Source organism: Gekko japonicus, unplaced genomic scaffold, assembly GCF_001447785.1.
Source record: "Gekko japonicus isolate JY-2015 unplaced genomic scaffold, Gekko_japonicus_V1.1 scaffold1105, whole genome shotgun sequence".
NCBI classification, from domain to species: Eukaryota; Metazoa; Chordata; class Lepidosauria; order Squamata; family Gekkonidae; genus Gekko; species Gekko japonicus.
The window spans coordinates 25,860-53,462 of record NW_015176005.1 but is presented as its reverse complement, the minus strand read 5'-3'; the positions used below and the strand labels follow the sequence as shown (position 1 = coordinate 53,462).

Sequence of the window (27,603 nt, the reverse complement as noted above, 5' to 3'; positions counted from 1 at the left end):
GTTCAGTATTGTTTCCTCTGACTAGCAGCAGAAGCTTTCCGGAGTCTCAGGCAGATAAAGATCTTTCCCAACAGCTGGTAATTGTGATCTTTTGACTGGAGATGCCGTGGATTGAACCAGGGGGCTTCTGAACTCAAAGCAGGTTCCCAGATTCAGAAGGGTTCTTTACAGGATCTTGGCTACTATACTTAAATCTAAGCTGCTAGGAACTTGAATCCAAGGTCTTGCAAACAGACCTTCTAAGAAATTCCTGCCTCAAAATTCAGAGTAAGGATGCAAGTCGAAATCTCCTACTTGTCCTTGACCCATAGGAAGCACCTTAATGTTTTATTTTTAGAATAAGTTTAGTAATATGATCAGAACAAATACAAATTAAAATACCTATCTTCGACGTTAGTTTAATCATGGATTAAATAACTGGGATTTCAGGCCTCAGAGTAAGAGGGAAAGAACTGTGGTTCAGTGGTAGATCATCTGCTTGGCATGCAGAAGGTCCCAAGTTCAATCCCTGGCACCTCCGGTTTAAAAAGTACCAGGATGTAAGTGATGTGAAAGGCCTCTGCTTGAGACGCTTGGAGAGCTGCTGCCAGTCTGAGTAGACAATACTGAGTAGACAATCCTTAATGGACCAGTGCTTTGATTCAGTATTAGGCAACTTCATGTGTTCATGCATTCCGTTTCTGGATTTTTTAAAAGTGTGCTGGTAGCTATTCTGAAGTTTTCCTTCGTGGTGAAGCTTTAGGCAGACTCTCAGGCTAACCAGTCACTAGGTATTGTTCTATAGTTGTGAATGTATACAGTTCTGGACCCTGTGTATCTGAGAGCTCTACTATACTTAAAGATGTCTTCCATGCTTGTTTTGTTTTAAACATTTTTTTAAATTTTCATAAGTAAAAAATATACATAAGGTTGTACAGAATCAGAAAGCCTAGAATTCCCTGAGTAATAAATAAAATCCAGTTTCCTGTGCATTTGTTTAGATGCAGCCTTTCCAATTCCCTTTAATGTTAAACAAGTCAACTTAATCAAAAGTGCCCTAGAAGAAGGATTGGATTTATACTTCACCTAGAGTCTCAGAGCTGCGTACAATCTCCTTCCCTTCCTCTCCTCACAACAGACACCCTGTGAGGTAGGTGGGGCTGAGAGAGTTCTGAGGGAACTGCTTTTGAGAGAACAGCTCTGAGAGAATTGTGGCTTGCCCAAGGTCACCCAGCTCCCACATGTGGAGGAGTTGGGAATCAAACATTTTTATTGACAAATATGCAAATTTGCTTTTTATTAACATTAAATGAGACTGCCAAAAAACCCAAAAAGGGTAAAAACAGATATTGATATTGATATGTATTTTTCCAATTATATTTATTTGTTTGCTAATGATATTTGTCTAAGAGGGGGTGGTGGAAAGAAGAGGTGGAAAGAAAGAGAGCAAGAGAAACAAAGAAACCAAATAGATGGGGGAGGGAGGGGGAGGGAAGGTAGAAAAAGAGAAAAAGAGAAAGAAAGGTGGAAAGATGGAAAAGTTGGGGGGTGCCTTTGAGAACACATTTAAAGTTCAAGTTGCTTTCTTTCTCTGCTCAAGCCTACCCAGGGAGGGGAACACGAGCTGGGGAAGGGAAGACTGATCGGAGAGGCATGCCTCCCCTTCGCTTCCTGGGCTGCCCTGCTGGGAGCTGCACAATATGTGTGAAAGAGCCGCATACGGCTCCTGAGCCACAGTTTGGCCACTCCTGGGCTAGAACATGTGTTCTTGCACTAGCCCACAATCAGTATTGGGATTTTAGTTTTCCATGCATTTGCCACACACTCTGAGCCACAGTAATCAAAGCTGTAATGAATTCTATACCATCAGTACCAGCACAGTTAAAAACATCAACAACAATAAGAACACCTTAGGTACCAAAGGTAAACGATAACCAATTATTTCTGTAAGCAGTGCATAAATTTGTGCTCCGACCACATAGTCTCCCCTGCTCTGCACAATACCAAAGAGAGGGGGTAGCCCAGGGAAGTAAGGAAAGGCCAGACCCTTGGGTTGCCAACTTTCTAGGGATCCCCCAAAGATTGGGGATTCCATCTGCAAATAAGGAGATTCGGACAGAGGGGTCTCACTGTTCCTCTAAAAAGACAGTTATGATTCCATGAGTGGGGGCAGCGAACTTAAGGAGTGAGATACACCCATGGGACGAGGGTTGGAGGCAAACAGCTGAGTTGTAAACTGGAGCCTGTTTCGCCATGATACACAACCAAGACAAAGGAATGAAACCCTTTGCAGGCCTTTGTGAGGAACTCATTGGGGCCAGTCCTGACTAGAGTTGCCAGCTCCAGGTAGGGAGATTCCTGGAGATTTTCTGGTAGAGTCTATGGAAGCCAGGGTTTGGGGAGGGAGAGGCCTCAGCTGAACAGAATGCCATACAGTCCACCTTCCAAAGCAGTTATTTTCTTCGGGGGGGGGGAGATCTGTTGTCTGGAGTTCAGTTGTGATACCTGGTGATCTTCAGGCTCCACCTGGAGGTTGGCTGGCCTAGGTGTAACAGTCAGTGCTTCACAGCAGGGTCTGCTAGATCCAGGTTCTTGTTGTAGGAGCTGAGTGGGTGATTTTGGACCAGTCACAGACTTTCAGCCTAACCTACCTCACAGGGTTGTTGTGCAAGTCAAAAGGGGGGAGGAGAATGATGTATGCTGTTTTGGTCCCCATTGCAGAGAAAGACTACTTTTACTTCTGGGAAACCATTGTTGCCAATCTCCAGGTGAGGGCTGAAGAAGTGAGATCGGGCTCATAAAAGCACACGCTGGAATAAATGTTCTCAGTCTCTAAGGTGCTACTGGGTTTCTGCATGAGTAGAAAAACATGGCTACCAATTTCATATCTACTTTGACCCTTAGTTCCCCTTTTTTAAAAAATTGAGGGCTCAGGCTGCATCCTCATATTAGCAAATTGGCTGCCTAATACTTGGGTTTCAGGAGCTGCGGTGGCTCAAGTGGTTAAGACGCTGAACTGCAGGCTGTAGAAGGTCAGTAGTTCAGCAGTTCAAGACCCAGGTGCCACATGATGGAGTGAGCTCCCATCTCTAGTTCCAGCTCCTGCCAACCTAGCAGTTTGAAAGCAAGAAATTGCAAGTAGATAAATAGGTACCACTTCGGTGGGAAGGTAACAGCGTTCCGTGCGCCTTGGTGTTAAGTCATGCCGGCCACATGACCACAGAAACGTCTTCGGACAGCGCTGGCTCTTCGGCTTTGAAACGGAGATGAGCACCGCAACCCTAGAGTCAGACTCGACTGGCTTTCGAGCAAGGGAACCTTTACCTTTACCTTTAATACTTGGGCAGACCCTCCTGTATTGCTGATTCAGGGCGGGAAGCTTCTGAGGCCCAGCCAGGTTAGTTTGCTGAGTTTTCCCTCAGAGATTTCGGGTGAGGCAAAACAGCTTTGGAGCATTTGTTTTGCATGAGGCAGTCAACATGTAAAAGATTTTCAGTGATTAACTCTATCTTTTCTTAGTAATTAAACAAGCAATAAATCAATGAAAACTCTCACTGCTACAAGACTTGAAATCATTTCCAGGGACAGGAGTGAGGGACTTATTTAACACCAAATGCAGTTTAAAAAAAACAAACCCACACACTTTGTATTTACATTCAGATTAACTGAAATGGAAGTCATTTATTTAAAACAAGTCTACCCGCATTATCTCCTTAGATTCAAAGCAGCTCACAAAGCGACAAGGCTGCAAGAACACAACAGTAACCTAACAGTCCATTAGCAAGATCTCTAAATTAAAGCCATCTTATATGCTTTCCTGAAGGCAGCTAGTGTAGGCACCGTTACTCTTTTGTTCTAATATTCTTGAGATTGTCAAAATGTCTGCCCATCCTCAAATACATCCATGCCAAGAACAGGGGGCTGGCAAGGTAGGTAGATGGACTTGGATCCCACCTAGAATTGTTAGCAGGTGCAAGGAGGAAGGGCTGCTTTTGCTGATTCCCTCTCTCAAGGTGCCAACTCCAGGTTGGCCCCACCCTCTCATTGGTTAGATGTTGAGCCTCTTTGGCCATTGCTTACCTTCTGTTTTCATCTTATATAGGACTTCTGTTCTCTCTCTTACGTGGGCTTGAAGCTGAAGCAAGTTAACTTTTCTGAAGTTAATCTGTTCACAAAAAGCTAAATGTACTACCTATATGGATATCTCATGTAAGATATGCTTCTATTTTTGTAAGCAAAATTTCTTTCTGTTGTTACCATTGGAGGCAGATCATCTTTGTTTGAGCAGCATTTGTTTCAACAGAATTTTATCCCTTTAATGGGAAACATGGAGGATCGGGATACTATGCAAAGCTTCTGTGCTTCCAAGGCAATTGACTTTTTTTACATTTAACATTTAGTTAAATAAGTCCTTTGTAGGTATCACTGGAAACTCTGCAGTTTTGTCATTGATTTCCCAGTGGTTCCTGGAAGTTGTGTTGTCACCAGTGGTGGCTGCCCCACAATGTTCTCTCCCCTATGGTTGCCAGGTCCTACCTGGCAGCCGGTGGGGGTGATCCTTCATCTGTTCCTGGGTCTTCTGCCCTCTGTGCTTCGTGTGTGGGGTGTGATGACCTCACCCAGAAGTGACATCATCACATTGTTGACGTTGGGGGGGTGACACTCTAGTGTTGGGGCAAAACTCTATGGTTTGTAGCTGATTTTTACCATAGAGTTTTGCCCCAAAACTAGAATGTTGCAGCGCAATGGCGACAATATGATGATGTCACTTCCAAGTGGCATCATGGCAGAGTGGGAATTTGAATCTGAGTCTCTCATATGACATCACCCAGATTCCAACACTACTCCAACACTATGACCACTACATCATACTTGGAGGGAATCTTCATTAGGTCATGCCTATATACTTCTCAAGGATTTTTTTACAGAGCTGCGTACCCACAAGGTTGATCACCCTTTGTTGCCACTGATCAGCCCCAAATCACACACCAGTAGCAGCCTCATACACATGACAAAGAGTTCAGTTCTGTCTACTCTTCTGCTCAAAGAAGGGCTTATGTTCAGGTACCTTCAATATGTGTAGAATTAAGCATATGCTCCTCTCTGTGACTGCAGAAATCCACAACCTAGTTTTAAATTAGTAGTAGTAGTAGTAGTAGTAGTAGTAGTAGTAGTAGTAGTATTTTGTTGTTGTTGTTATGCCATAAGGCCTAAGTTTTGATTGTACTCCAACCTGAGCCCGTTCGCAGGGAGGGCGGAATATAAATGTGAAAATTAAATTAAAACAATTAAGTAGTTTGCATAGACTTCCTTGTTGTTGTATAATATCCACTGAGGGACTTTTCCCAGCCTGCCAAAACTAGACCAGGAAAGCCCTCATGTTGATGCCCCAAGACTACGGTTTTTGTGTGTGTTGGGTTAATTAATGATATATGAGAAAGGAAAATGGCGGGACACACCTATGGTCTCAAAAGGTCCCTCAGTATGTAGGGCATTTACTGACAATGAGCATCTCCTGGCATTTGCTGACATTCCCCACTGTTAAATCTCATTAGTGCTTTCCAGAAGTCATTAGCATAGCATAGCACCGTATCTGAAATATGGCCAGAAAACTGGGGAAGGCCAGAGATATTTGTTTTGCTCATCTAATATGGATTTTAAGTCCACCAAACCTGAGCGGCATCCCTTCTGTGTTTTCCCTAGCAATGGGCTCTGTTAAGTACTAAATACCTATATTTTAGTAGTAATATGTATCCTGGAGGGAATGTATAAAAAGCTTACCCAATATTTAAGTGCCTGTTCATTTTGCAAATAAGGAATTTATTTGAATTACTTTATTTATAAACTTTCAGTTTTACCCAAGTTCAGAGAGAAACCTTACAGAGAATTGGACTCCTGAGCAAAACACAGAAAGGGGGGGGGGGAATCTACCAAATTGGGTGGAAAATAGAATTGCTTGGTGAATGGGATCACCTTTTGTACTTGGCAAAGCACACAAAAGGAGCAGAAGGAAAAGCAGGAGAGGCCTCAAGAAGAAAAGCTCAACTAGTTCAAGAGCCCAAGCAGGGTTTTAATGCCAGGGTCTTTGTGCCTTTCTTGGACCTTGTTTAGCACAACAGTTTAACTCACGCACACCCTCTTCAAAGTGATGCAACTTGACCTGTGATTTCAAGTGGGGTTTAAAAAAATTGTTATTATTATTCTTCCAACACATTTTGAATGGTAACAGTTCTTCATCAAGGGAGCAGTACCTTGCTTCAAAATTTCCCTGTACTCTCTCTGTGAAAAGCTGTGTAGTATCCATTTCTTGCAGGGGAACATTCTCTCAAAGGACAAAAAGGGAGGCTTTTAAACAAGTAAATGTCCCCCTGTTGAAGAGCTGTCACACAGCCCAAACTACACTGGGACTTATTGGATAGCTTTGTTTCTTGCATCCAATGGAGTCGATATGCTGCTCTTCTCTTTATTTATTTATTTTTATTTTATTAGATTTGTACCCTGCCCTCCCTGCGTAGTGGATTCAGGGTGGGTTCCATCATAAAAATATATACAGTTAAAAACAATTAAAATATATCAATTAAATTACTATTACTGATTCCCATATTTCTAGCCAGCACCTCAACAGATGAGTTCTAGTGTAATTTGGGTTCCAGATGATGACACAGATCTGATCCACTGGAGGGGAGATCTGATAGAATATGGACGTCTGCCACCTCAACTAAAAGCCTGGCGGAAGAGCTCCGTCTTGCAGGTCCTGCAGAACTGTAAAAGGTCTTGCAGGGCCATGTTTTCATATGGGAGCTCATTCCACCAGGTAGAGGACAGAGCCAAAAATGCCCTCCTAGTTGAGGCAAGATGGATGTCCCTGGGGCCGGGGACCACCAGAAGATGCTGATTTGCAGATCATAAAGTTCTCTGGGGCTCATAAGGGGAGAGGCGGTCCCGAAGGTATGCAGGCCCCTGGCTGCATAGAGCTTCGAAGGTAAGCACCAACACCTTGAAATTGATCCAGTACTCAATAGGCAGCCAGTGCAGTTCATGCAGCACAGGGTGAATGTGCATCTGCACAGATGACCAAGTCCGTTCCCATGCTGCTGTGTTATGCACCAACTGCAGATTCCGGAGCAGAGCCAAGGGCAGCCCCGTGTAGAAAGAATTACAATAATCCAATCTGGAACTGACCACTGGGTCACTGTAGCCAGATCCTGGGGGGTGAGATATGGGGCCAACTGCCTGTCTCAGATGAAAAAAACGCAGACCTGGCAGTGGCGGCAACCTGGGTCTCCATAGTGGAGGCGACCTGGGCCTCTTTATATGTGATTTGACTGGTATAGATACACCTTTTGTTGGCATTTATGTCATTACCTAGACCTTTTTATTACCTCACCTTTTTATTGTAAATACTGCAGGTCAGTTATTTCCAGCCTGGCACTGCCCAAGGAAGACCACATGCATTTCTAGAACTCCCATAATACTTTCCTGATATCCCACCTCTCTCCATTCCAACCCAGATTTACTACTGCCAAAGGTGAACTTCTAACACAGACATGATTTACAGTCCACCTGTCTTACTCAGCAGGCCACATATAACAACTAGAGGCCTCACACGGGATTGTCATTCCTGTTCACACCAAACGTTATATCCACACATTTCAGTGGGGTCCAGACGAGCATCACATAGCAGATACAAATGTACATCCACAGGCCTATGTATAGCTAAGCCCTCTTCTTCACCCAGATCTAGGAGATACCCTCTGTGCAGCCATGACATTTTCCACATAATCATTGTGACAGCTTAACAGGTAAAATTATCTGTGTTTAGCGTAGACAATATAGGCATCACAGGGACATTTCTCTTTTCATGTGATGCATTCTTTAATTCAAAAGACTTACAACATACATTTACCACCTCAGGAATCTGAACAATTCTGTGGTGATTTCCTATCATCTTTCTGGCCCATGGCTGTTAGAACTTTTACATTATACTCCCAAGGAATGAAGCTTTCAGGATCAGCTGGCCATAGAGTTCTCATTACAAACCATCCAAAAGAATGGGGGCTATCTGGCTGTCTGTATCTATGGGTCTCCTTTCAAAGTACTACTTTCTACAGCTTTCTTTAGAAAGCTTGCAATTATAAGGATAAGTCCTTCAGAGCTCTAGGGAAATTTTTAAAATCCTTTAGATGGTATAACACACATTAATGTTTGCAACAATAAACAGATGTGGCAGGTACTCTAGTTAGACATCACCTCACATTCAGTCATGTTATAAAATGTCCTGTTTAGACAGGGTTTCAGTAGTCTCAGAATTATGTTTTCCTCTCAAGCTGGGAAGCTGTTTTCTTTTCCCAACACTTGACATTACTGCATTATGGAATATGTTCCTGTTAATTAGCAGTACTGGTTATCTAAATGGAATGCAGAACCTGGAAAGAAATGACATCTAGAGACATAAGATTATGAGGACAAGTCAGAAGTAATACTGGATTTTTTTTCCCAAAGGGGAGAGATGTGATAATTTCTATCATCATTAGACATCATTTTTTAAAAAAACACATTGATTAGTCTTTATACATTGAATATATTCATCCTTTTTACAAACAATCAAGGACATTAGAAAATGATAACTATGGCCCCTGCCACACGGCAGGGAAAACACTGGTGAAAGTGCGGCTAATTAGAGCCGCACCAAAATAGAGACGCTGCAGGCAGGATCCCACGGATCCCGTGAGCCGCGCGCCATTGCTCCCCGGCACGATCAGATGCCAGGGAGGAAGAGACGAGGGGGAGGGGGAGGCTCCCGAACTGCGCATGCTCGAGCATGCGCAGTTCGGCCAGGGATGCACCGGCGCAAGGACGCGCCGCCGATCCCACGGCCGCACTTGCCGCGGCCCTTTCGATTGAACCACCCGGTTAGGTGGTTCTTTTTTGGTGCGCTTTTTCGGCGGAAGGGACAGATGGGGGACGGGCGCAGCATGATTCCCAGATGTTGCTGTGGGGTCGCATTCTATTAACTACAAGTTATGTTTTTCACATATTTCCCCCAGGTCTGCCCTGAGGAGTTTCAGACAGGTGTCAGCTGTGAGATCCACACTAAGAACTCAGTTCCAAAGTGTGCAGGGACCCAATCTGAACTGGGACCAAAGCAAGGAGTTGAGCCTTGCTCCCCCATGCTGTTTTCCTGATCTGAAACAGGGGCTACTAATCCTACTGGGGGCTGCAAAAGTTTCCCAGTGAAGCCAATAGCACCCTCCTGGGCCAATTTAGGTTGGAAAAACTGGGGGAGGAGATTTAAGCCAGATTGGTGTAGTGGTTAAGTGTGTGGACTCTAATCTGGGAGAACCGGGTTTGATTCCCCACTCCTCCACTTGCAGCTGCTGGTTGACCTTGGGCAAGCCATAGTTCTGTCAGAGATGTTCTCTCAAGGACAGTTCTGGAAAGAGCTCTCTCAGCCCCACCTACCTCACAGGGTGTCTGTTGTGGGGAGAGGAAGGGAAAGGAGTTTGTAAGCCACTCTGAGACTCCAAGTGAAGAGCGGGGTATAAATCCAATCTCTTCTTCTTCTTCTTCTTCTTCTTCTTCTTCTTCTTCTTCTTCTTCTTCTTCTTCTTCTTTTTTCTACACTCCATGGTCCCAATCTGCATTGGGTTCACACATGGTGTGAAACTCACAGCTAACATCTCACTGGACCTACTACCTGAGACCTCTTCTAAGTTGCGATGCCAGGGACTGAACCTGGGACATTCTGCATGCAAAGCAAGAAATAGCCGTATTTCCCGCAGTAAGCATGTACATGTCAATATTGCAAAGAGAAAGGAGCCATGGCTAAGTGGTAAAGAGACAGACCCTCCCTCCCTCTGTGCAACATCAGCATGCTTGTGGGAAACACTGGTAAAGCACTGTTATATTTCCTGTAGCAGTTGCAACATGCACAGCCACCCATATCCCATAACAATTAACCTACTATACATCTGTGTGTGTATACATACATGTATGCATTTGTGTGGAATGTTATTTATGCACCTGTCTGCTACTGCCATCTGCTGGTTGCAATCTGTGAGAATAGGAGCTGGACAAGAGGGAGGGCACACAAGACTGCCCTCATTTGGGGTGTGAGACATGGATGTCGTCTTCAGCAGGCGTGCAGGGGCATGCACATGTGTGTTCTGGCACCTGTCTTTTGGCTCACCTTAGGTGAACCCTCCACCTCTGCTTCCATAAAACAATGTGCGTTTGTTCCCAGCACTTCTGCTGACTGCAGCTACCATTCTAGACCATGAATATTATCCTGCACCAATGGTGGCTTTCTGACCCTTAGATTTCGCTTTCTGTTTGAATACATAGGAAGAGAGATGCCTCTTGGCCTTCTGGTTGCATAAAGGAGAACGGGTAAACCTCTACCAGATGCTGCTTGACTGGTCCCCAGCTCCAAGTACACTGCTTGTTTCTAATACCCAAGATGTTGACAGTTCATTTGTAACGGCTCTCTTCTTCTGCTGACACTCTGTTTCTCTCTTCTCCTTCTGTCTCCTTGTTCCTCCCTTTATCACTTGCCTTTCCGAATCTTCGGTTCTCTTGCTCTGTCTTCCTGGTCCCTCCTCACTGCCATTCTCCCTCTCCCTTGGTTTTCTTCCCTCCCCGATCTTCTCCTCTGTCTTCCATCCCCTCTCTGCCTCTCTGATCTGTACGCTGTTCTTTCTCCCCCTTCCCTCCCTGTCCCACCCCTTTCTTCACTACAGGGGCTGTGAGGGCCTCTAGTATTTTCCCGATCCTGAGTGTGATTCTGCTTTTCATGGGTGGACTCTGCATTGCAGCCAGCGAGTTCTACAAAACCCGACATAACATCATCCTTAGTGCCGGCATCTTCTTCGTGTCTGCAGGTAAAGGGGGCTGAGGGATGAGAGGGGGGGGATGCCCCTCTGCAGCAGGGTGTCTGTGTGTGTCAAAGAACAAAACCCAAAGTGAGGATGGTTCTCAGTGCATTTAGAGGCCAAGAGAACAGCTGGATGCTGGAGACAAAGGGGCAAAGGGGAGAGAAGGCAAGGACGTACTCTCTGTGCTGAGCCTCTGAGAAGTGCTCGTTTTGGAGACCAAATGAATGTTTTTGAGATGAAAGAGTAGATTTTAACCCCTTCAGGAGAGAGGACATATAAGCTGCATTCTTCAGCTGTGCCACTTCCTGGAGTCAAACCCGGTTTAGGTATATAGGATTGTCATCCTCCAGGGGAGGCCTGGAGTTCTCCTGGAATTACAACTGATCTCCAGACTAGAGATGGTAACTGTGGAGGGCAGTCTTCATGGAATAACACCCCAGCTGAGCCACTTCCCCTCCCCAATTTTGCCCTTCCCAGGTTCCTCCCCAAATCTCCAGGAATTTCCCACCCTGGAGTTGGCAACCCCTTTGTTGAAACCACAGTCTGCCCCAGTAACATAAAAATCTTGGGGATGGGGATTATATCTGACTAGGAAAAAGGCCCGTTGTGGAAATAAATACAACGATCTCTAGAAAGAGGCTCTGGGCGGGTGCTCCGGTCTTGGACACTCAGTGTCAATTTGCTGTGGTGATCTCAGCAGGGTATAATGACACTGAGTCCACCATTTTCTCCAGAGGAACTGATCTCTGCTACCTAAAGAACAGTTGTAATGTTGAGTGATCTCCAGCCCTCACCTGGAGATTGGCAACGATGGTTCCCCAGAAGGGAATGGTTGGTTTGTAGGGTGGAGTCTATGGCTTTGTACCTGTCCGAGGTCCCACGCCTCCTGAAACCTCACCCTCTCCAGGCTCCATCCCTCACATCTCCAGGAATTTCCCACCTGGTAGTTGGCAACCTTAGCTCCTTCCCAGCCAATCATCAACCTACCTTTATTTCCCCCTCACTCTTCAGCTTTCCACCCCCCACACACCTGCAGTCTCTCCCGTGCTCTGAAGCCCTGACTGCTAGTCACATTGGCTGTCATACGGGGGCCACCTCAACAGCATATCAGGATACAGAGCCCACCATTTTCTCCAGGGGAACTGATCTCTGCCATCTGGAAAGCAGTTGTAATTCTGAGTGATCTCCAGCCCTCACCTGGAGATGGACACATTTTACCTCAGAAGAGCAAACTGTTTAGAATGTTAGAGGCAAAAGCCAATCAAGTCGCATATGCAAACGACCTCTGTGTTTCGAGGCCAAGGCCAATGAGGCTGCATATGCAAATAACCTCTGTGTTCTCACTGGCTACAGGGGGGGGGAGAGGAACAACAAACTGTTTAGAATGTTGGAGGCGAGACTCAAGCAATGCAGCCAGTGGATAGGGACAGATTCTGAGTGACACACCAGGGTGCCAACCAATTCCGGAGTGTATGGAATGTTCTAGAGAAGTGCCACCACCATTCGGCTTTTATGTATAAGGGAGATTGCTCAGATCCAGGTCTGCTGCTGTCCCATCTGATTTGTAACTGAACGTGTGAAATATCTCAGACGTGAAGGAGGCTTCACTCGCATTTATATGTGAAACCAGGCTTGCCTGGAGTGAATCTCTCTCTCTTTTTTTGCAAACGGGGAAAGTAAAACAGGAGGTGGTGAATTGGGCCCCAACTCTCATTTTTCAGTCCCCAGTGGTTTGGCTGAGGAAGGGCAATAGCTGCAATGGCTGCACAGGAGGGATGGGGAAGGTCACCTTTCCCATCAGTTTCCTCCTGGGCCCGGCCCTAAGGAGGGCTCAGAAGGAGGGCTCGGAGCTGTGGGCAGGTGTCAGACATAACAGTACTTGGCCTGAAGTATAATGCAAAAATTATGCTGTGCTTTAATCCCTAGGGGGAGACCACAGCCTTCCTTTCAGCGACAGATGAGGGCAAAGCACTGGAAAATAAAATTCATCACCAAAAGACCCTAACGGCTTTTCATTGTTATAGATTGCCTGCTAGGCTGAGGAAGAAAGAGCATTTCTGGAAAGTAGGGTCATCTTGTCTAGGGACTAGTTCTCACTGTAGTAGTCAAGTTGTGTTTGCACTGTACCCCTTAAGACTTCAGATGGGGATTTACATGAGTGAACGTTCCTCGTTTTTAAAATTTACTTCATTTATACCCCACCTTTCTCCCCAAGGCAGGCTCAAAGTGGCTTACATCATTCTCTGCTCTGCCAATGCAAAATCAGAAATGCCTGCACACAACACTGAATGTGTGAAAGAAGGCTTGTGGCCTGGCATGCTAGTTTTCTAAGTGCAGGGGATATTTTTGTACCGAGTAGCCTTAAAACACATGAGCCTCCCCCCTCTGCAATCTGAATTAGTACAGTCCAGAACCAGGCTTATCGCCACCATGACAAGAAAGTCTCAGAAAGCAAGATTTAAGGTTTCATTAAATGCAGGAGATGCAGAACCCAAAGTTCAGCTTTGCAAGTAATAATGGGTACCTCTGAACATCTTATTTAGCTATCACATTTATACCCCACCACTCCCTTAACAAGCAAAGCTTGGGGTTGTTGTTGTTGTTATTCTTCAGTCGCACATGGACCAGATCCACAGGCCTTCCTGTCTTCCACCGTCCTCTGAAGTTTGCTCAATTTCATGTTCGTTGCATCTATGACACTGTCTAACCATCTCATCCTTTGCCGTCCTCGTCTTCTTTTACCTTCAATCTTTCCCAGCATCAGGGTCTTCTCCAGTGAGTGCTCCCTTCTCATTTGGTGGCCAAAGTATTTGAGCTTCAGTTTCATTATCTGGCCTTCCAGGGAACAGTCAGAGTTGATTTCTTTTAGGACTGACGGATTTGACCTTCTTGCAGTCCAAGGAACTCTCAAGAGTCTTCTCCAGCACCATAGTTCAAAACAATCTATTCTTCGGCGCTCGGCCTTCCTTATAGTCCAACTCTCAGAGCTATACATGACTACTAGGAATACCATTACTTCGACCATGTGGACTTTTGTTGGCAGGGTGATGTCTCTACTTTTTATCATGCTGTTTAGGTTCGCCATCACTTTCCTCCCAAGGAGCAGGCATCTTTTAATTCCATGGCTGCTGTCACAGTCTGCACTGATCTGGGATCCCAGGAACATGAAGTCTGTCACTACTTCCATTACTTCCCCTTCTGTTTGCCAAGGAGTGATGGGGCCAGATGCCATGATCTTAGTTTATTTGATGTTGAGCTTCAAGCCCACTTTTGCGCTCTCCTCTTTTACTCTGAGCAAGAGGCTCTTTAGGTCCTCTTCACTTTTTGCCATTAGAGTGGTATCATCTGCATATCTGAGGTTGTTGATCTTTTCCCCAGCAATCTTAATTCCCGCTTGTGATTCATCCAGGCCAGCATTTCGCATGATGTACTCTGCATATATATTAAATAAGCAAGGTGACAATATACATCCTTGTCGTACTCCTTTTCCTATGCTGAACCAATCAGTTGTTCCATATCCGGTTCTAACTGTCGCTTCTTGGCCCTTATACAGGTTTCTCAAGAGACATGTGAGGTGGTCTGGTACTCCCATCTCTTTAAGGACCTGCCATAGTTTGTTGTGATCCACACAGTCAAAGGCTTTAGCATAGTCAATGAAGCAGAAGTAGATGTTTTTCTGGTACTCTCTTGCTTTCTCCATAATCCAGCGAATGTTGGCAATATGATCTCTCGTTCCTCTACCTCTTCGAAACCCAGCTTGTACTTCTGGCAGTTCTCTATCCACGTACTGTTGAAGCCTAGCTTGTAGGATCTTGAGCATGACCTTGCTAGCGTGTGATATGAGTGCAATTGTGCGATAGTTTGAACATTCCTTGGCATTGCCCTTCTTTGGGATTGGAATGTATACTGACCTTTTCCAATCCTGTGGCCACTGTTGCGTTTTCCAAATTTGCTGGCAAATTGAGTGCAGCACTTTAACAGCATCATCTTTTAAGACTTTGAATAGCTCAGCTGGGATACCATCACCTCCACTAGCTTTGTTGTTAGTAATGCTTTCTAAGGCCCATTTAACTTCACATTCCAGGATGTCTGGCTCGAGGTCAGTGATTATACCGTCGTGGTTGTCAAGGACATCGAGGTCTTTCTTGTATAGTTCTTCTGTGTATTCTTGCCATCTTTTCCTAATCTCTTCTGCTTCTGTTAGGTCCCTACCGTTTTTGTCCTTTATCATGGCCAGCTTTGCATGGAACGCTCCCTTGATTTCTCCAATTTTCTTGAAGAGATCTCTAGTCCTTCCCATTCCATTGTTTTCCTCTATTACTTTGCATTGTTCATTCAGGAAGGCCTCCTTATCTCTCCTTGGTGTTCTTTGGAAATCTGCATTCAGTTGGGTAAATCTTTCCTTTTCGCCTTTGCCTTTCGCTTTCCTTCTTTCCTCTGCTATTTGTAAAGCCTCATCAGACAGCCACTTTGCTTTCTTGCATTTCTTTTTCTTTGGGATGGTGGTGATTGCTGCCTCCTGTACAATGTCACGAACCTCTGTCCATAGTTCTTCAGGCACTCTATCAAATCTAGACCCTTGAATCTATTCTTCACCTCTACTGTATATTCATCAGGGATGCAATATAGGTCAAACCTGAATGTCCTAGTGGTTTTCCCAATTTTCTTCAGTTTAAGTCTGAATTTTGCAATGAGTAGCTCATGATCTGAGCCACAGCCAGCTCCAGGTCTTGTTTTTACTGGCTGGATAGAGCTTCTCCATCTTTGACTGCAAATTATATAGTCAATCTGATTTCGGTGTTGCCCATCTGGTGATGTCCATGTGTAGAGTTGCCTCTTTGGTTGTTGGAAAAGGGTGTTCGCTATGACCAGTTGGGGTAACTTACATCAATGTAAAATACAATTCAATAAACAACAACAACAATAATGAATATATAACACAATTTAAAACTTATACAAATCTCCTCTTGAACATGGCTGCATCCAACAACCCAACAGTAAAATGATCCAGTGGAAACAATACGAGAATCACAAGACACACAAAATGACTAATTAAAAGCCTGTTAGAAGATCTCTGACTTGCAAGCCCTGCAGAAGCTAACAAGGTCCCGCAGGGCACGCCTGTTCTCTGATAAAACATTCTACCAGGACAGGGCCTCCACAGAGAAGGCCCCCGGCCCTGGTAGAAGAGAGGCGAGGCACTTAAGGGCCAGGCACCACCAAAAGACAGTGTGCTGAAGAACACAGGCAACGTTGGGGATATGTAGTACGTAGTATGTGTTGTTTTTCACTTGCTGGTTCAGTTGCCTGCTTTCCCAAAAGCAGAACTCTAACTGGGGAAATTGCCAAGGATGAAGTGCAGATTGAACCATGTGTTCTCAGTATATTCTTGGGTATAGTCTGGGGAAAAAATGGGGTGCAAACTCTGAGTTGAGTGCCTGGAGAGGGAGAGGGTTGGGGGACATGAGGGATTGGAGTGGGGTATAATGCCATAGAATCCACTCTCCAAAGTTGCCATTTTCTCTAGGGGAACTGATCCCTGTAGTCTGTAGTTGTAACTCTGAGAGATCTCCATGCCCCACCTGGAGGTTGGCAGCCCAAAAATCCACTGGCGAAGCTGCACCCTAAAATAATTTCAAAGGGGCAGCCATGCTATTCTGTTGCAGCAAAAGTTTGTGGAGGATAGTCTAAGGGTTTATTTGACGTCCAGTGGAACCTAGAGGCAAACAACATTTATTCCAATATAACTTTTATGAGCGTGGATTTGCTTCATCAGATGCACAGCATATACATCTATAGGAGATCCATTAAGTTAAAAGCAAAAGAAAGATGGGAGTGGTGAGAAGTTACAGAGAGAGGCCAGTTAGAATCAATAAACAAAACCCCATCTTTAGACAGAAGAACAGAACAGGAGAAACATGAAATCAGATCTAATCAAGGAAGAGGCAGTGTGAGATAGGAGAAGCAGAGCTATTAATGTCCACAAAAGGTGGGTCATGCTGAGCAAATAGTATCTATAGTGAGTGAGGAAACCAAAGTCTTTATTCAAGCCCAAGGGAGAAATAGCATTAAATCTCAGGATGAATCCTAACCTATACTTCTCAGGGAATGTCCTCAGTGTCCCAGACTGAAGTAGACAGAAACACCTCTTGTGCCTAGTGGACCAGTTGATCCAGCAAGGCAGCCTTCCCAGGCCTCAGCTAAATAGGCTGGAAAGTAATCAGGATCAGCTACCCTGCCGGCAGGTGTTGCCCTCCTGCGGCTGCACAGTGCTTTGGCCAGGATCCTGCAAACAATGACTGTTCTCACTGCTTGGCTCTGGGGTGAGGTTGTGTGCTGCCAGTTGAGCACTTCACATCCTTTGGGCCACCTCAGCCTGAGCCTTCTGCAGATGCTGAAAGCATCCCCAGTGGGGCTATGGGCCCAGGTTTGCATCCCGTCCAGCGGAGGATTGGTGAGTATTTCAGGGGGCAGTAGCAAGGTCTCCCTTGCAGGCTCTGGGAGGGGGTCTCTGGCTCTGGAAGGGGGCCAATGTTCCAGCAGGCACCTCTGCAGTGTTGGGCCGTCCCTGGTCCCTCTGGTCCTTCTCGGTCTTTTCTCCTGAGGACTCGGAGTTGGAGTTTCTGGTAGAGTTGGCAACCTCCAGTTGACACCTGGAGACCTGCTATTACAATGGATCTCTAGACGACCAAGATCAGTTCCCCTGGAGAAAATGGCTGCTTTGGAGGGTGGGCTCAGTGGCATTATACTCCACTGAGGTCCATCCTCTCCCCAAACTCTGTCCTCCCTAGGCTCCACCCACAAAATCTCCAGGTATTTCCCAACCCAGAGCTGGCAACCCTGGTCACTGGGCTGGGCAGAGGTTATGACAGGTCCACTAGTGGTCAGGTGCAAGCAGAGTCAAATGCCAGCAACTCTCTCTGTGCCTTGGGGGCTACTTGGCATGGATCCTTCAGTGGCAACAATGATCGGTGCTGACTAGGGTTGCCAGTGCCCAGGTCCCAGTGCTGTCATCACGTCGGGTGCATCACGTGCGATGCTCTGGTTTGAGGGCAAAACTCTATGGTAAATTTGGTCTAAAACGATAGAGTTTTGCTCTTAAACCAGAATGTCACCATGCAACATTGCTGACACAATGACATCACTTCGGGGTGATGTCATCAGTTCGGCGATGTCCCAGAATGCCCCCCAAATCCCCTGCCAGCACAGCAAAGGGACCTGGCAACCCTAGTGCTGACTCACCAATTGCCTTCTCCTGTACTCTCACCAGTTTGCAGGAGGAGGCAGATGGGTGGGCCAATGACCATTGATGGCACTGCAGAGTGCCTGTAGAAGAGAGTTTGTAATGCTGCAAGGGCCACTCAGCTTGGCCTACTCCAGGGCCATTTTAACTTGCCAGTCCACCCCCAATGTGGTGGGCATCCATTATGTGCAGACTGGACCTGATTGTGCATCTGAGCTGAAGAGCAAAATTTGAACCTCTTCCTGGGGCTGATCTGTAAAAATAGCCAAGGTTTGTTTCCAAATGCAATACATGGAACATGAAATAGTTCACAGCAACAGACACTACATAAGGGAATTGGTGGACAAAAGTGCTTTATTTCCACAAATATAGCAACCATGAATAATGAATTTTCCTTCACCTTGTGTTGCAAAGAATGTAGATAATAACTTTTTCCTTGCTGCCAGGAAGTAAAGAGGAAAGATGTATTGAACCAAGATGAAACTGGGGTTCCCCTGCCTTAGGCAACTAAGCAAAGCTATCTTACCAAGAACAAATTCATGCTTGACACCATTCTTTGAAGTATCTGATGTTAAATGGCAAAACCAAGAATAGTGTACAACTTGCATTCTAGACCAGGAGTTCACACCAAGTCTGCTTGCAAGAGCTTGGCTCTTCTACATGTTCAATTTAGATACATGATCAGGTTTTTTGCAAGACAGCACCTCCAACTCCGTTAAAAAGGTAACTTGTAAATGGAACAAAATGAAAATATCAATATGGTTCAGTTTCAAAATATGGTCATCATATGAAAGATCCTGTGGTGTTTCTTCAACTTATATTATGGTGCAAATAGTGGGATTCTTAAAGTGCCTGACATACTTTTATTAGCTTTTAAGAGGTGGAGACTAGGGAGTCTGCTTGGAGGTGGAGACAAGGCTAAGGATGGGGGTGGGAGCCTAAGGGTTTATCAGCGTGATCACAGAATCAAAGGGCCATTAAGGAGGAAGCCCATGCATTCATTATCACTGACCTTGCAGGCAACATCCTGCATGTTGTGTTGATGTGCAAGATGATGTGCAACAGCATATTTATTTATAGTTCACCTTTCTCACAAGATTCAAGGCAGATTGTAAAGTGTAAGTCAAAACAATGTACAGGATGGGGCATCAAATAGACAATGCAATAAGACTGAGGTTGCAGAAATCTGGAACAGCTGAAAACAAAGCATAAACATTAACACGACATGCTCAATTACGCCGAAATTGCATAGTAGGGTCATGCATACAGTGACAGCTGGTATGTACTATACTCATTAGCACAGTCTAAAGCACCTATCCCTTTCCCAAAGGATTTTTGAACTGTTTTGTTTCAGTACAGCCTTATCACCTGTGTAAAAATGCCCTCCTGAATAATTCAGTTTTGCATAGTTTATGGAATGCCAGTAGAGTGGGAGCCTTCCTAATCCCTTCAGGCAAGCCATTCCATACAATTGGGGACACATTGTTGATTTTGTCCATTTGCAGTACAGTACTTGCAGAAGACCCTGCTCAGATGAGGACAGTTGTGGTGGAGGATGGGGGAGAGGCGGTCCTGAAAATATGATGAACCAAGGCCATGAAGGGCTTTGTACGTGATAGCCAATACCTCAGATTGAATCCAGTAAGTGATGGGCAGTAGCAATTGTAATTTAAGGAAGAAATTGAATTTTCCCAGGTACAAAATATAGTGTCTGGTGGAAAGTGATATCCCCACCTTAGAAGCACTTCCTCAACATAAGATGTCTGTGTACAAAATAGGTCATAAACAAGAAGCGGCAACCCGCGATACTCGCGGGGGGGAGAGCTCCACGCAGAGGAGGAAGCCGCCGCAGGTAAGCCTTCTCCCCCGCCCCTGCCTGGCCCTGACGGCAAGGCCCGTGCTGCTCCGAGTCGCCGGGCCCGCCAAACCTCCCCTGCCCCCCCATGGCAACGGCAGTGATGCCTGAACTCCGCCCGCCAAACCTCCTCCCTCCCCTCGTGGTGGCAAGGCCCGGCCAGCCCCCCCCCCCCCCGTGCGTGGCAGCAGCAGTGAGGGCTGAAGCCTTCGACCTCCCCACCCAAAGCAGTGGCAGCAGCGAGGCAGTTCTCAGACCGTTCCCTGCGCATGCACAGGGAATGCTCTTTTACTTTTGGAGGGATTTAAGTATTCCCCCTATATTTTTTCAACTTTTCAGATTTTTTTGCACATCTGGAGATTGCCCCAAATGTGCAGGAAAATCTCCCTGCTCCCCAGGTGATCCCGATGTGCGGATTTAGATATCCACACACGGGGGGCGCCTTGGCTATTAGATACATAGATATGCATTTATTATATTAAAACTACCAATCACCAAGGCCCTTGTGAAGAAATGCATTTTTCTTTGGAGATTTGAAATGAGCAAAACCTTTACTCAGAGTTTAAAAGTGGTTTTGTTTTGTTTGGGTGTTTTTGCTCTGGGCAGAGAACAGACAGGAAGGGAGGAAGTCAGTTCAGTTGCTTTCCAGAATCTTACCTCACCCCACCTTCATACAAACACTAATAGGTCTAGACAATGGGATGGTCAAGCTCCCTTCTAGCAGGAAACAGAGACTTGGAGGTGTTAAATAATAGTGAGTTCAGGAAGGAATTGCTTAAGAATCTCCAGGAAAAGGGTCTCTGACCCAGCCTGATCTGGTCAGTGGGTGGGGAAAAGAGGTGATAAAACTCCTGGAAGCCAGGAGGAAGAGCTCTTTGGTGCTGAGCCCATCAGAGCAGTCAGAACTAATAACTCAGGTCTGGAGGAGGCAGTCATTAACCATGTGCTGGCCTGAAGAGTTGGAGGAAGCTGCAATGTAATGGAGACTCTGTGGAGATCTACAACATCCTAAGCTAAGGAGCTTGTCCTATATTTTAACATCTGATAAGACACGTATAGTGAGAGGGACAGAAGAACTGCATATTACCCATTTCTTTTGAATCCCTTCCTCAGTCTAGTGCTATGCTAAAAGTATGCTTGTGAACATTTTCTTTTTAATAAATACTTTATAACCTTTGATACTGGTAGTGGCTCTCTGTACCATGTAGACCTCCACCATCTTGGATATGCTATTTTAAAAGGAGTGCCAGGGAGAAGGCAGCCAGTTGGCAAGTGGCTATTCCTCCAGGGCGCACAAGGCAGTAAATTGCCCCCGTGGTGATCAGACGCTGGGCAGCAGGAGACAGAGAGGCAAGGCCCTGAGGGAAGCTGGGAGTCCTGACACTCTCAGCAGGCAATTCCTTACAAAGGTCAGGTGGTGGCAGTGGTTACCGGAGAGAGAAACTAAAGTGTCTCCAGATGTTGGGGAAAACCTTGGAGGGCAAGGTGAAACAGGGCCTGCAGGCCAGAGCAGGCCCATTCCGCCACAGCTGTTAATAAACATTTATTGGATTTTTAAACTTTGGCAGGCTGGGTGCCATCCAGGATAAGTTTCAAACAGCATTAATACACATGAACAAAGTGTGATTTTGTGATTTTCCAGGATTACCAGGTTTCTTTTAGCCTTTAGGACATAATGCGTGCCCCTTTATTTCAAGCCTTAGTGTCATAGCACTTCATAGAACATGTACTGGCATGTCATAATTTAACCTGAGGTAGTGATGTCAGGCCTCTTGTCAGATCTCAGAAGCTAAGCAAGGTTGGCCCAAACTAGTATTTAGATGGGAAACCTCCAAGGAATACCAGGGTCGTGACACAGAGGCAGGCTATGGCAAACCACCTCTGAACATCTCTTGCCTTGAAAACCCTAAGGGGTCGCCATAATTCAGCTGTGATGGTGATACTTTCCTCCACCAGGGATGTCAGGTCTCACACTTCAGTTCAACCATAGAGTTTTGGCTGAATGCTACAGTGTCACCAGAAATAAGATGGAATCACTTCTGTTCATGCCAGAAGTTGGGCCATGCAGAGCCATTCACAGTGGCAATAGAGCATCTACACAAGATTTTCCTATGCACATTCCTCAGTCATCCTCTTGTTGCTACCACTTGCCCTGCCGTGTCACCAGAGACCTTTTTGCCAGTTCTTTAAAAAATGGTAAGTTATTATAGCTTTATCACGCTATAGCGATATAGCAACTATGAATGTTTTTAGCAAAAAGCCATCCAGTGGCATGGCAGGGAAGACGGCAGGTAGAAGGGGAAGATAGCAGTAAAATGGCATTGAAGTGGAGAAAGATTAAAATCTATCCATCCATCCTGCTTGGAAGGCAGCCATTCCAGAAAGACTGTGGCAAAGGAGGGTTGGGAAAGACTGGAACAAAACAGGAGGAGAACCTGGAAAGTGGATGGTTGGAGGACGATGTCATGTGGATGCTCCAAAAAACACTGCTCCAGTTTGAAAGTCAAGGCAGAACAAAACAGCTGTGTGGGTGTAACCTCAGATGCACTAACCAGGTGGCATAAAACTGTGTCAGCAGTAGCAATGCAATGAGTCTAAGGAACCATGAGAAGATAGCAGAGGGCAGTGGCTGGGAGACTCTTGAACTGGAGAACCAAGTCGGAGTATTAGTCACTTGCCGAGCCTTGGTTCCTACTGATACACAAATCTGTGTCTGCGTGCTCCCATGCCGAATTGGAAACACACAGTCGGAGTCCAACGAGTTAGATGAGTATCTGTTTAATGCATTGAAACAGGGAATACAGGGCTGAGTGCTTTTGCACTCAGCAATTCCAAAACTGTATTCCGCCATAACCAGAAAGGGCAGTAGGTCTTATACCCCAAATGACATCACATATAGTTTACACATTAAAGAATCTCTAATTGGTACCAAGCAGTTAACATCATACAATCATAATTTGACTCAGTGCATATCTCAGTGGTATCGGTAATTACACTTGTTATATTTTACTTTGAGGCCATAGTGTACTACAACAGTGTTGTGCAAACAGAATAGTTACTATTCGTTCACAAAGCATTAATATTCTGGATGATACTTCCCAAACTAAAAACAGAAACAAGACCCTGTCGGCAGCTGACAAGAGCCCTAAAGGACAGGGCACAGAAGAGGAAAGAATAACCACATGTTTAAAAAACCCTGGTAGAATACTTCTGTGTCCTTTAAGGGATGTTTTGTCCATGCATAAGAGATACTCATTTGTAAATTTGAAAATACAGCACCGCACACACACTTTAGTGTGTCTTTTGTGACTGTGGATACAGCGTGGAATGTGGATTTGAGGGGTTTTTAAAGTGCTGAACATCCCTTTTACAGACCTTTACTTCGCTTAAAAATTATTTGAAGATGGTACACTTCCTCTCTACTTCTCTGGAATATATACTAGTACAGGGGTGTCAAACATGCGGCCCAGGGGCCAAATCAGGCTCCCAGAGGGCTTCCATCAGGCCCTCAGTGGAAATGGCCATCTCCTGCTTCCAGTTGTGCTGCTGCTGCTGCTGCATCATAGCTTGCTTCGCCAGACTCTCTTAATTATTCAGCCATTTCATGTTTTAACCTGGGTCCTAGACTCAGAACTTTGAGCATGAGATTTCTGTGGTGAATCTCAATAAATCAAAAGTAGGTTTGCAGCTTACAGAGCTAATGTTTTACACATGTTTTTATTTTAAGTTAAAAAAAAAATCCGCAACCTAGCACTACATTTTATGAGACACGTGGCCCAGCCCAACAAGGTCTCATTTATGTCAGATCTGGCCCTCATAAGAAATGAGTTCGACACCCCTGTAATAGTAGATAATTTTTTATTCAATCCTGAGCTCCTTCAAGGAGAGGTGGGATAAAAATGTAAAAGATCTCCCCAATTGTTTTTTTTTAAAAAAAAAACCAAAACAGGAAATGGTGATTTGACTGTCTCCCTATTCCTCAGCCCACAGCAGGGCTACTCTAAAATTAATCACACAGGAGATATTGGAGGGGTGGAAAGGTAGGCAGGTGTGAGCAGGGAGAGAATCTATATATCTAATACCAAAGTCTGGCTCCCACCTGCAGATATCGAAATCTGCAGATCAGGGCCATGCTGACGCTAAACAGATTTTTCTGCAAACTTGGGGGACCTGAATCTGAAATGTTAAAAAAACCATTGGGAAGGCCCTGACCTGGATAGCCCAGACAAGCCCGATCTCATCGGATCTCAGAAGCTAAGCAGAGTTGACTGGCAAGTACTTGGATGGGAGACCCCCTGGAATACCAGCAGTTGGAAGGTGGGGGCTGGCTTTCTTCAGCCACCTTTCTTAATATCCTCCAGGCCCCCAGTAGGGGTCAGTCACCAGAGGTCACCATGACTTCCAGGTGCACACATTCACATTCACATTCACATGCACAAACACATACACATATGGGGAAAAAATACCAAAAATACAACCTCGCTAGGCCTGGTTGTGTTGGTGGAGGACACAGGGAACCTCTCCAGGCGCAGCTGTGGTGGCAGACATTGGGAGGCTCTCCAGTCTTGACCATGGTGGCACTGGCATCTGGGAGGCTCTTTGGGCCCAGCCACAGTGGCACCGGTGCCCAGGAGGCCCTCTGGTTACTGCTGCAGTGGCACTGGCAACCAGGAAGCCCTCCAGGCCCAGAGTAGCTCCCAGACTCCATCACCACTGCAGCCTGGCCTGAGGCCTGGAGCCATGCCTGGTTCAGTGATAGGGAAATAACTCTGAGCCCAGAGCAGCTTCCTGACACCACAGCTAATACAGGTAAGGTAAGGATGGGGGAAAGAGGGGAGAGAAATAGAGATAGGGTTGCCAGCCCCAAGGTCCCAGCTGGCTGGCGGTGGAAACCCCACCCCCAAACAGGGACATCATTGTGCGACGTCCCTGATGCAATCATGTCACGTCCGGGTGACATCATCGCATTGGGGACATTGCGTGGTGATGCTCTGGTTTGGGGGCAAAAAACCCATAGAGAGTTGCCCAAAAACCAGAGTGTTGCCTATGCAATGTCACTTCTGGGTGACACCCACCCACCCCTGGAACACCCCCACCCCAATCCCTTTGCCTCAACAGTGAGGGGACCTGGCAACCCTAAACAGAGATGGGGTAGGTTGACAGAGAAGGGGAGGAGGAGATTGATGGGAAACAAGTGGGGGCAAAAGAGTGAGGGGGGTAGGTTGACAGATAATGGGAGAGGGCGAAAGGGAGAAGAAATAGAGAGAGGGTAGGTTGATAGGGACGGGGGGGGAAGCCTGATGGAGAACAGGTGGGAGGCAAAAGAGGGAGAGGGTAGGTTGACTGATAAAAGGAAGGGGAGAAATAAAGAGGGGGTAGGCTGACAGAGAAGGGGACGGAGAAGAAAGAGGGGGAAGTTTGTTGGGGGGGGGAGGGAAGGAAGCAAAGGGGGGAAGGGATGCATCCTCCTTACAAGTTTCTAGCAGGCCCCTATTTGTATGTTCTTATTTGAGTTATGCATACTTAGGTTTCATTTTGCTAAGGGATGGGGGATAAGGATTTGCACCAAAGAAGATATACTGTTGATCTTGAGCTGACTGTAGATTGCTCTAAATGGGGATGTTTGTAGAGAATGCAACCCATTTGCTGTTGTTTGGGAAGATGCCAAGTCATTTGCAAGGCATTTATTACAGTCAAGGATAAGTCACGTGACCTTTCTTTTTTCCATGGGTGAAGCCTCCACAAGTTGCCTGTTTTGGCATGGTGACTGGCCTTGTCAGTTCACTTTTAGGTTGTGTCTCACACGATACTCTAGAAAAGGAGACTGAGACCAGAGATATCATCAGGACCTTCACGCATAGAGGAATTTGCCAGGTATAGTACTACAAAACTTAGTGTGGGAATGCTACTCTGCAAGACTTCATTGTAAAAAGTTGCCAATTGTGTTGGTTTGAGGTGAAGTATCTTGGTAGCACCAGAGAGCAGTCACGCGTGTCTATGTGGCCTCCTCAACTCATATATGGTGTACCTGAAACCTTCTAATGTTTTCTTTTCTCTTGTCCTTTGTCCACAGGTCTGAGTAATATAATTGGCATCATTGTGTACATATCAGCCAATGCTGGAGACCCTTCAAAAAGCGACTCCAAGAAGAACAGTTATTCTTATGGCTGGTCCTTCTACTTTGGGGCCCTGTCCTTCATTATAGCCGAGATGGTGGGAGTGCTGGCCGTACACATGTTTATTGACCGGCACAAACAGCTGCGTGCCAGTGCTCATGCCACGGACTACCTCCAGTCCTCTGCCATCACCCGCATACCAAGCTACCGCTACCGCTATCAGAGACGCAGTCGCTCCAGTTCCCGTTCCACTGAGCCTTCACACTCCAGGGATGCCTCTCCTGTCGGGATCAAAGGGTTCAACACCCTCCCATCAACGGAGATCTCGATGTATACCTTGACCAGGGACCCCCTGAAGGCTGCCACCACTCCCACCGCCACCTACAATTCAGACAGGGATAACAGCTTCCTCCAGGTTCACAATTGTATCCAGAAAGAAAACAAGGACTCTATCCACACTAACACAGCCAACCGCCGGACCACCCCTGTATGAAGCCATCAAGAGGGGCTGAAAATGGGGGCAGGGAAGGTGGGAGCGGGCATTGGGTGCAAGATGGGAGGGAGCAGTCTGGGCGGGCAGGGGGGGAGAGGAGAAAGCAACCATGGGGAAACCTTCCAAAAGCAAAAAAAAAAGAACTAACTTAAGTGAAACATCCGAAAAGAAACAACAAAAAGCTTAAAAAAAGGAAAAACAAAAAACAAAAAACTTCAAAAAAACCAAGAGAAAGAAATATAAAAAATAGAAAATAAATTTAAAAGAAAATGCATGATTTCCCATGTACCATTATTTTAACATTTAATAAAAACAGATTTAAAAAAGGAACCGAGAAATAACAAAAAAAAAAAAATTAAAATACCAAGCGGGAAGAGGAGGCAGCTCTTTGGATCTTTTTGTTTGTTTTATTTTTTATTTTTTAATTTTACATTTTCTTTTCACTTTTAACCCACTGTGGACTTGCAGATTCCTGAGGATCTCCAGGGGCAGGCGGTAGTGAAATGCAGTGATTTGGGTGTCGCAATGGATGCCTGTTTGCACATGTATGGTGGCCTGCCTAAATGTACCGAACCCTCTGGAGTGACTAATAATTCAACATGATCTTGTTGGTCCACAGGGCTTAACAGTGACTCTCCTGTCCTTGGGGATTCCAGGGATTAATGCTGATTCACTGATCTCCAGGTCTCAGGAAGCTGAGGCTGACCAGCTCAGTCCGGCTAGCCTGTGATTACCCTGGTGTTAAGTTACATTGCAAAAAACAAAACGAAAAAAGCTTCATAAAAAGAGTGGCAATTTTTTAATAAAAGAAAACAAACTATAAATAAATGTAAATATAATAAGTGGATTTACTTGCAAGAAAGCCAGATAGTATTTTTCTTTTTATTTTCTTTTTTTTCTCAGCTTGAAAAAAACTGTGAAAACTAATATCTTAGGGGTTGAGAGGCTTCTAACGAGAAAATGGAAACTAAGTCCATTTAACAAAAATACACATAAAAATACCCAGAACTTGATCAGCTGGTTGGAGTGGCTAGCATTCCCCA

At 45.5% G+C, this 27,603-nt stretch overlaps 1 protein-coding gene across 1 annotated transcript in view; it reads left to right on the top strand.

Moving 5' to 3' along the window:
• Nucleotides 1–26,560, top strand: part of CACNG2 (calcium channel, voltage-dependent, gamma subunit 2) — a 190,348-nt gene extending 163,788 nt beyond the window's left edge. Inside the window, exons 3-4 of the mRNA XM_015426486.1 lie at nucleotides 10,719–10,859; nucleotides 26,025–26,560. Coding sequence (XP_015281972.1) covers nucleotides 10,719–10,859; nucleotides 26,025–26,560 — 677 coding nt within the window. The remainder of the gene's footprint in view (nucleotides 1–10,718; nucleotides 10,860–26,024) is intronic.
• Nucleotides 26,561–27,603: the final 1,043 nt, after the last annotated feature.